General features: G+C 33.1%; 1 protein-coding gene across 4 annotated transcripts in view; it reads right to left on the reverse strand.

Annotated features, from left to right (window-relative positions):
• Positions 1–2084: 2084 nt before the first annotated feature.
• Positions 2085–11050, reverse strand: part of RNF170 (ring finger protein 170) — a 62050-nt gene continuing 53084 nt past the window's right edge. For 3 of the 4 annotated variants that reach the window (XM_074209050.1, XM_074209049.1, XM_074209051.1), the window contains exons 6-7: positions 10932–11042; positions 2086–6109 (exon numbers count right to left, since the gene is read on the reverse strand). In XM_074209050.1, the coding sequence (XP_074065151.1) occupies positions 5840–6109; positions 10932–11042 (381 nt within the window). In that variant the 3' untranslated portion in view covers positions 2086–5839. Of the gene's footprint in view, positions 6110–10931; positions 11043–11050 lie in introns of all 4 variants that reach the window. The other variant, XM_074209048.1, reaches the window with a different exon arrangement.

Genomic DNA, 11050 nt, shown 5'->3' on the forward strand with positions numbered 1-11050 from the left:
ATATTTTGCAAACCTTCAATACATGTGTGTGTAAATTTTTATTATTAGCCAGCCTAAAACATAGCTCAGGTGATTATCATTTACCTTCTTAAATCCCTTCTCTTCAATGCTGTTTCATTACCTAACAAATAAAATCTAGATTCTCTAACCTGATTTTAAAGGCCTGCCTTCTCTGACCCCAGAATCATAGAATTTTTTTAACATTAATGAAATGTTTATATAACTTTAATGAAAAGTTCCTATTCAGTCCAGGTTATCATTAAGCTTACTTGGTTCTCATCACAACATTTAAATAATTTTAAAAGTAATTTTCTAAATGGTAACATAGATGTTATATTACTTTTCAGTTATATTTTTAAAGAAAGCTATTAATGAACTCATTTCTTTCATATAGTACAGCCTGAGTTGAACAGGATTTGTAAATTCATCTGGATTCAACATGGATGCAAAAAAAATACAATTTTTGAAACCTATTTTGGGAGTACAGTGTTCATATAAAACTTAATTGCCTTCTGTCATCTCTGGTCTATTTATAAGGGCAATTCACAATGTTCCCAATACATACAGAATAATATTCTTAAAAAAAAAGTTCAGTTCTAAGTTTAAATTTTATTTTATGCATGAGCATTTTGTAATTGGAGAGCTAATATTTGCTTTATAATTATCACACATTACAACTCATTCATTAGTTATGTCTTTGGACTTTTCAATATTTTTGTTTAAGTTACAAAGTGTACCAGGTTTTTTTGTTTTGTTTTGTTTCATTTTGGAATGAGAGTAGCCACATTCTGAAATGTGAAAACTGCTAGGGTAGGCCAGGCATTAGCAGGAATGGACAATTTGCAAAGCCCTCATCTACAAAAAGAATTCTACTGGACAGAACCAGGCCATTAATAGCAAAAGTGGAGGGCTTAGGGGACAGTTAAAAAGCAACTGTGAAGTCAAAAGGAAAAGGCAGCCAGAGAAGAAGATACAGTCCATACAAACCTCTCTCCCAAAGAGGGAGATACAAATATGAACTAGAGTTCTTTTGGCGCTTCATTAGGTTTCAAAACAATATGCCTTTCATGACATATTTGTGCTATTTTAATTGATTGCTAGCATACCTATAATTAAAGATTCCCTCAAGTCAAATTTTAAGTGAATATGCTTTGAAAGGTGCCAAACTAAAGTATGCTTGATCCAAAGAACAAATAATTTTTCTAATGCTGAGTTGAATTCTAGAAAGCACAAACCTGTCATGAGTCTGTAGTACATAATTTGCTTGAGATTTATGTAACCGATGCATCAGTAAAGTTAAATTCATCACCAAAACCTTTCGTTGCTGAAGTCACATTGATTTTTTGGGGCAGGAGTGAAATTCTTGACCTACCTATATACAGCATTTTACTTTGGTGCAGTCTTTCTGAATGTGGCCAAAGTGCACATGAATAGCTCTTTTGCTCATCTTTGTGGTCACACACCACTCTCCTTTCTCATCTAATGTACTTCTCCCCAAAAGTATCTTGCGTTATTACTTCCATAACATCAAAACCCAATTCAAATGACATGTGAAACTTAAAAAGTGTGTTTCAGGAGTAAAGCAGGACTGCACAGTCAGTGGTAGAGAGATCAGCAAAGTGCCCAGGCTGGTATGCAATAAATACTCATTAAAATCTTTGAAATCTCAAAATCTTAAGTGTTTTCTTTTTTTACAAGGGAGGATTCAATTCATTGGCCAGAGTGGAGGGGCTTACTTTGGTGGGAGAGCAAAGGAAAGAGGGTACAGTGTGTCCAGAAATGACTTTGATGTAAATAATAAAAGCATCAATAAAACTATTTGAAAAACAGTTTTAATGTAGGACCTCTGATTTCACTGGTATATGCTTCCAATGAGGAACCTTCTCTTACCAATGCAAGTCAATAAAATGTATTTTTAAAATATATTTTTAAAAGTTTCAGAGTCCTAAAAGTTTTTTAATCTTTCCTAGTGATCCTTTAAGTAGGGATCCTGTAAGGGATCTCAACAGTGTGTGTGTGTGTGTGTGTGTGTGTGTGTGTGTGTGTGTGTGTAAATTCTTTCTTCTCCCAACACCATAGCACACTACCCTCCTACCATACCCTAAAAGGATGACTTCAAGAATAGATCACTTCAGATTCACCTTGTTCCCTTTTTTGACAAAGCTGTAGACAGTGTACCTCCATTTCAATAGTTTATTTGACCACTTTTCATATTATCTTTGAGGATAACATTTACTGGAACATTTACTTTTTCTAGTGTTAAATTACATGCCCAATTCATTGATCTGTTCTTTATTGATACAAGCCTTTTAAAGATATACATTTTTCTGATTACTGCTTTTGCTCTATATTATACCATAGGTTTTCATTGTCATTTTCTTTAGTAGTTTCTTAAGGACTAGTTGACATTGAGTATTCCCAAATCAGATCAGAGAAATTAGTTTTTTCCATTTTAAGAGTTCTATTTTTATAAAAAGTGCAACATTGAGTGAAAATATTGATAATTTGGTCTACTAACTATAGCAATGGAAAATAAACCTATTCTTCATTATCAGAGCCATAATTAGTCATAAAGAGTTAGTGCTTGGACAAAAAATTTTTTGATATGAACATGAGGGCATTTTTTAAATACTTGTCTTGAAAAGTAAAAATATATAGGATGTCATGTTGCCTTCAGTTAATTGGTTTTTTTTCAATTTTCATTTTTTAAAAGTTTTTTTCTGTGTGGAACAGTGTGCAAGTTAAACATCATCACCAGGAGTGATAGGGTGGTGGCTAATAGTGAGTTTCCTCCAGAGAGACACACCATTATGTCCTGGCCCTGTTTTTCTGGCAGAGTAAATTAAGGTTAGTGTTAGTGAAAGAATATATGTTTTGTTGACCTTTTTTGGGAAAGAGGCTTAATTCTGATCACAAAAAAAAAAAGGAACCAAAGGCCAAGAATGGAATAATTACTCTTTTCTTGAAAAGCCAATCTGATTCTGACTAAATACCAAAAAAGACCTACATGTTTAGTTAGGGAGCAAAAAAGATATATGCAAATAAAAAATAGAAAACATTCTGAATTAGATAATTGTCAGAAAATCCAGTGAAAATTTAAAAGTTAAAAGTAAGTAAAACATTGTCACAAAGGAAACTCATTTTCCTAGAATAGGAAGAATAGTCAAAGGCAAAAAGTCCATTATTAAAGAATCATGGTGTTATACTGTACTTAGCCAGTCTGCTAATTTTATTAAATATGATAAATACAATAAATACAAATACAAATATATATATATGAAAAAGCACTTGGGCTTTTGCACATTTGAATTTGGAGCCATGGCTATGCAAGAATGTTGGCTTGGTTTTCTTCAAAATTCACATATGATCTAGTTAGGAGGACTGCAGTTTTCAAAAGGGGAGAAATAAAATATAAAAACTGGGAACGTAGAACCAATTATTAGTAAGAGATACCACACTCATTTTTCAATTTTTTTGCACATGGCAAAAATTAATAATGTAAATTAAAAGTGGAATAAGATATTTAAATACACATTCATAATAAATGAAGCAGAAACAATTACACTGAATATCATTTCATGGTACCATAACATGTCTGTCTTAAATTTCTAAGCACACACATTGCAGAAGTAATGGCAAAACAAGCATTTGAGATAAATTCTGCTTTTATTTAAAAGAACAAATTACTTGCACATGTATATTCAAAGCTTAAACTCAAGTATTATTTCTCCATAACAACACTGTGAGGTAGATATCCACATAGTAACAAGTGATTCAAGTCACTTTTGTTGTTGCAGAAATGAAGATTCACCACTAAAGAACCAGAAATTGTGGTGGTTATAATATCTGACCAAAGGGCAGTTTGGGCAACTGGACTCAAGAGCTCCCCAGATAATTTATCAATTTATTATGTACTCCTGGGGGCACTCTGTATCATCACTTTGAAAGGTGTGATTTTTACCTTGAATCACGGGAGTTATGACTGATTTCAAACACTGATTAAAAGTGAAGTACTTAACTTGGTTAGAGGTTAAATACATTAAGTTTAAACTCTTTATATTCATCACCAGAATTAAATACAATGAACATAAGAAGGTTCATACGTTTTAAAATGTCCTTTTTAAACTTGATGTGGTCTCAAATATTACAATGCTTAAAATGTTATAAACTGTGATAAAAATATCTTTACCCAGAATATTAAAATAAAACCAATGGTTATCAGAATTGAAAGAGGGTAATGTAGGTAGAGTGCACATACTGAAATTGTCTTTTTACAGGATAATTCATTTTGTACCCTAAGATTTATTCTTGACCTGAAAGATCCAGAATCCTCAGATTAATAAATAGGGGTGTAGCAAAAATTCTCATAGCTATTCTTCTCTTTTCTGATAAGTCCCTAAGAATTAAAGTTTTATAAATAATAGTGAGAAAATTTTAGTTTATTTTTTTTTGCTTGAGATTCTCACCTAAATTATCCCCTAGAAAGGAAGACTATTTAAAAAAAAAGAGATATATTCCAATCTTTTGCCCTAAATCCTACCTCATCATTATTGGTTCAATATGTCACCTTTCATCTTTTATTTTACCTTAGACACCAACACTTGGTTATTGTCCTCCAGCACAGAAAAAGCTGAAATAAGGCCATCATTATTGTCATTTTAGAGTCAATACCAAGTTGATGTCTTTCTGAATGAATTACAATGGACATTAAAATGAAAAGCAGTAATTTTGGATTGTTTCCCTCTTGATGCCAAGGATAGTATTACATGCAGGAGGGGTTCAATATATGTTCACCAGTAAAGCTAATAGTTTGTACTATTATTGTGACAAAGCTCATTTTAAAGAACTACACCAAGTTAGTTGTAAGGAATTTTAAGAGAACATGTCAGTCCTCAGAAAAAGAATTATTTTTCTCACATACTCTTTGTCATCCTACCAATGGATAATATATCCCAGACTTGGAATGAATGAAGCAGCAGGCTTTCTTCTGGTAATGTTTAATTAGTGTTATGATTCAGCCATAAGTTTTGTAGTCAATTCATGAATGTTGACTTTATTCCTAATAAAGTCCCCCAGCTACCATAATTTAGCCATTTCATTCAACATCCTGGTTTCAGTTTTCCCCTTTTCAGATTACTATGATATGATTATCATTTGAAAAGATCAAGCTATTGATTTAAATGTTACAATTATTAAATTAAGTGTTTTTTGTTGAGAAGAAATCTATGTTTTGTTCAATCAACTAACCTATACTGAGTGCTTACTGATTGTAAGATATTGAACCAGATGATGAAATTTAGAATTTATTAAAAAATTGTTTTATGTATGAATTAAATGAATTCTGTGCAAGGTTAAAGATCTTTTTTAGCTTTAGTGGATAAAAGTAGTAATGCTGGAATGAAAAAGCAAAATTGTGTTGCAAATTCACAAAACATAGAGATACTGACTTAAAATTTTATGTAACATTTTACTATAAGAAAATTATTCATTTATAATATCTATATTTCATATGGGAAGGGAGTGGATGAATTCCATATTTAACAACTTTTTAAAGCCAAATGGTTTATTTTTGAGAGATAAAGTCACAATATAAAAATATTCCTTTTCACTTAATCCCTTCCATATAGTGACTTTTTCAGAAGATATTTAGTTCTTGAACAAATACACATGGTTTAGATGTTTAAATCTAGCTTCAGTATTACAACCTCCAACACACTGATGCAGTTCCAGTTAGCAAAATTTCCTAAGATGTATTTGAACCTAAAAAATGATATTCAAGTGTTTTGCTATAGTTCTCTTGAATGGTTTTCAACATAAGCTCAAACAACATTCATTTATTTCATCTGTTTAGCCTTTGTGTTATCACTTCTCGATACATGATGGAGATGTATATAAGCAATAAAAAGATGACAAAGAAATCATCTAGAAATCCTAGAATTCCAAACAAGGCTTCAGGAACAAAATCCAAGGGTGATATCAGATAGAAAAAAGCTCCCAGTAAACAAAGTAAAATCCTGATGCGGAACATCCAGAAAAGGCCCCCAACTGAAAACATTTCCCTGAATGCATGTCTCAGTAAAGTGGGCAGATCCATAATCCTTTCCACAATCTGGCAGGAGGGGAAAAAAAAAACACATTACATACTTGGTTTTCAACATTTTATATTTCATAATTTGAACTTCTCAGTTCCAGAATACTGCTATTACAAACATAATACAAACTATATTTTTTATTTATTTAAAGATTTATATTTATTTATATAAATATTCAAATATTTATTTAATTGCTCACTTAAAGTATGTGGTACTGTTAGTGCTACATGTATACATGCACATATACATACATTTTACATATACACAGGCTACCCATTAATACATCAAGGATATACAGGGTTCATGGAACTCTCCATCAGTGCAGATTGCATTTTTTTTTAGGTTTTTGCAAGGCAAATGGGGTTAAAGTGGCTTGCCCAAGGCCACACAGCTAGGTAATTATTAAGTGTCTGTGTGGCCGGATTTGAACCCAGGTACTCCCGACTCCAAGGCTGGTGCTTTATCCACTATGCCACCTAGCTGCCCTCGATTGCATTTAATCTATTATATAATTCAGTAGATTTAGAAAGTTGCCTAAAGTTCAGAAAGGTTAAGTTCAAGGTCACATAGCTACTAAAAGGTTAAGAGCCAAATTTGAGCCTAAGTCTTCCTGATTCAAAGCAGCACAGTGCCTCTCTCTACCTTTCAGTAATATATCATTTGAATTCAAACTAAAGGGTTGATAACAGTTTGAAGATTACTGGAAATCAAATGTCAGGTTAGCACTTTTGAGACATAAACTTGTAAGAACCACTTGGGCAACTCTGAAAAGCAAAGAAAGCAGTGCCTATTTGAATTCAGAATTTAGATATATTGTTTACCCAAGTATGGACTAATGACTAGTGATTATTTGGATTTGAACAGTCCACTGTCAAGTCATTTGACTTCTATCTGAAATAAAATATTTTTATTTTTAAGGATAGTTGGAAATGTGAGTCACCAAGTTACTATGATTATCAACAAAAAGCTAAAAAGTAATTTTACCTTCTAAAATTAATTTGAAGTAAAATGTAAAATTTTATCTTTTACAAGTAATGCAAAATCTTAACATGACATTTCAAATCTCTTAGTTTTCCAATTTTGAAAGATGTTTTATATTTAATATAATTTCCTGTATGTTAAATCTGAGTGGTTTTATGGTTAGGTAAAGCCAAGATATTAACAAAGCATCTATTTTTACTTATATTTCTACAGATAATAACCTTTAAAATATTTTAGCTAGACAGTGAACAACTACATGTAACTGTAGAGAGTAATAACTTCCACCCCTATTAAGTGTTTGTAACATACTAATTACGGTTCTTTATATTGTTGTCATTAAATTTTCCTAAGATTTTTACCAATTCACAAAATATATTAGAAGTATTCTCTTATGCCAATGTATCCACTTTCCCTCACTTAACACCACTCAGTGTTCCTCCCTAATTTATCCTCCTTTCTTCTGTAGCCCTTCTAGACATGGCTAGCTTATGTTCCCATCATCCACCCTCCCCTCTTCTTGACCGTGCTTCATCAGTTATCCTCTTTTCCATGCATCTTCAATCGTTCCATCTCCTTTCTATCAGCTTACTCATTCACTCCCTATTTTAAAAAAAAATCCTTCCTTTGACAGAGCTAGTCTCTCAACCATTTAATGTCTTCTGCCAAAATCCTAGAGTATTCAGTACTCACAGTACTCACCTTGCTTACTCCTAAATCCCCGACTATTGTTTCATTTAGTGACTGTTAATTGTTTTTATCCTCTGACCTTTCTGTTGCATGACTTTCTTGACCCTCCTCATTCTCTTGATACCTTCTCTCCACCCTAGTCTTTCAGGATACAGAATTCTTGGTATTACTCTTATACTTTTCTCAGCATTCCTATTTCTTTTCCTTTTTTTTCCCCTATTTCTTTTCCTAACCTTAAACATGGGGAGCCTCTAAGGTCAAAGGCTTTGTCCCTTTCTTTTTTCTATCACCAACTCTGAGAACTTCACTTACTAGTCCCCATGGAATTGACCTCCCCAAATTTCTGTTTCCTCTCAAACTTTCCTTAAAACTACAATACTATATTCCTAACTATGATTTACTAGATGATGAACCCACTGGCAACTCAAATTCATTATTTCTTTTTTTTTTTCATTTAAGGTAATGGGGTTAAGTGACTTGCCCAAGGTCACACAGCTAGGCAATTATTATGTGTCCTGAGGTCATATTTGAACTCAGGTCCTCCTACTCCAGGACTGGTATTCTATCCACTATGCAACCTAGCTGCCCCTCAAATTCATTATTTATAAAATTTAATTCATAATTCTCTCCTTCCCAAGCTTTGTCCCTTTGATTTCTTTTTTCTTTTTTTGTAGTTTTTGTTTTTTGCAAGGCAATGGGGTTAAGTGGCTCGCCCAAGGCCACACGGCTAGGTAATATATTAAGTGTCTGACGCTGGATTTGAACTCAGGTATTCCTGACTCCAAGGCCAGTACTCTATCCACTGTGCCACCTAGCCGCCCCTTTGATTTCTTAATTTCTGTTGCTGACACAGTGTGACTACTGTCTGTGACAGACTTACAATCTTAGACCTATCTGCTCCTTCTTACAGCTGCCCCATCTTTTTACACTCCCATTATCTTATGGACTTATGTAATAAATTGCTTTTGGTTTTTCTACCTCCACTGTATCTCTCTACAATTCATCCTTCCTCTTCCTAAAACATTACTTGGACCATATAACTATTTCAAAGCTTCCTGAGCTCCTCAATGTCAACTGAATAAATCCATTCCTGGTATTCAGAGTTTTCCCTCCAGAATCTTGTTTTAATCTAATCATATATTACTCCCCCTCTTCATGTATTTTATATTCCAGGTAAACTGGACCACTCTTTGTACCTGACTTACTCTTTCCTCTCTCCCTTCCGGTCTTCTTGGATTCCTGGAGTGAACTCCTTGACTCTTTACTTACATTGCTAAAATTCAATCCTTCAGGGCCCAACTTAATTGTTAATTCCTTTATGAACACTTCCCTCTCCTCCCTCCTCTTCAATTACAAATAATTTCTCTCCTTCCTCCTATTTTTCATTGCATATTTCTTCAACCTCTCAAGGCAGAGCAATGACCAGAATACTGGACTTGGAGCCAGCAAGACCTGAGTGTGAATCCTGCTTCAGACATTTACTATTATACTTGTGACCACAAAAATCACTTAAACTCTTTTAATCTCAGTTTCTTCATTTGTAAAATAGGTATAATAGCTTATTGTTGGAGGATAAATTGATATAATATAGATAAAAATACTCTATGAACTCTAAAATATAAAGTTAGTGACATTATCACACACCCCCTGGTATATTATTTTTGAATATATCATCCTTTCCCTCAAAATATACTAAAGCTTATAAATAAGCTTCTTGAGAGCACAATCTGTGCTTTTTGTACCTTTTGTATCTATCATATAGCCTATCACTTTCTAGATAGTATATATCATTTTATGAATATTAAAATGAAAATTTATGATAAACACTTTACTTTTCAAGGGCTCTCCTATTTATTTTCAAGGACAATGAAATATAATGGTACAGTGGAGAGGTTCATTTCCTGTCTCAGACACATTTCATCCCTGTGTCCTTGGATAAATCACTGAACCTGTCTGCCTCTTCTGTAAAAAGAGGATAATTATAATTCCTTACTTCTCAGGGTTCTTGTGAGAAGCAAATGACCGCTTTGAGAATCTTGAAGCATCATATAAATGCCAGCTATTATCAGTGAGGTATGGGAGATTTTGGGATTAAAGATGGTTCAGAAAATTCTAAAATCCCTTGTACCCATCAGAACATACTTAGTGTAGCTAGATAAGAAGGCTCACACATTGCCTTAATATGTAAAGATCTCTGCCTCCTTTAATCCTATGTACTTTACTTTTATTTGCACAACACCACTGAAAAAGGTGTGACTGGCATTTGTAAGAATAGATGTTGGTATATTCTGGATGTTTGCTTATTGGTAATAAATATACCTTATGGCAAATTCTAAAAACTCTTCTAGAGTGATTTAGACACAAAATTTTTAAGATATCAGACTAAAACTGCAAAAATAGGGGTTTTAGTATATTGACAACATTTTCTCAGGGCAGCTAAAATAATGTATTTACTGGTAAAAAACATCAGAAAGTATTTTTGGAATAATTATTGTGATATAAACAAAAAATATAGCTTACTATGAGACCTGATTGAAAAAACAATGTTAGAATCATTTTTAATTAAGTAAACATAAGAGGAAAATTATCAAGTTCTAACATTCTCATTTTTGTGAGTGTATCTGTATGGTCTTAAGTCTCTATTTCCCTCAAGTTTGAAAATTACAATTGTGGTCACTATTATCTACTCCCTTTTCCACTGCCCTACAAACAAAACCTAAAAATAAATAGACTTTTTTAAAGTTTCAATATTATATTTGGGGGTTGCTATTTTGTTTCCTTCCCTTTCTCCCACCTTAATTAATTTTTTTTAGTTTTTTTTAGTTTTTGCAAGGCAAATGGGATTGAGTGGCTTGCCCAAGGCCACACAGCTAGGTAATTATTAAGTGTCTGAGGCCGGATTTGAACTCAGGTACTCCTGACTCCACGGCCAGTGCTCTATCCACTGCGCCACCTAGCCACCCCTAATTCATTTTTTTATAAGAGAAATTTATTCCTTGGGAAAGCTCCTGGATAAGGCTACTGAGTCAGTGACTGACAAAGGTGAAGGAGGAAGCAAACTATAAGACCTTGTTTTCAATACATAATCAAAGTACACCTGTTAAAATATTTTGCTTTACAAAAAATGGAGGATCAAAATGACCACTATTTTGACACCTTGATGTTACTTACCGATCTGGGTTGTCCTGAGAATCTTCGATTATAGTCGTTAATATCTTGATGCAATTCTGAAACATCCTGAGTCTGATTTTCTTCACCAAATACTGGTAAGAGTAAGGTAACCTGTAAAA

This window comes from Macrotis lagotis, chromosome 1, assembly GCF_037893015.1.
Source record: "Macrotis lagotis isolate mMagLag1 chromosome 1, bilby.v1.9.chrom.fasta, whole genome shotgun sequence".
NCBI classification, from domain to species: domain Eukaryota; kingdom Metazoa; phylum Chordata; class Mammalia; order Peramelemorphia; family Peramelidae; genus Macrotis; species Macrotis lagotis.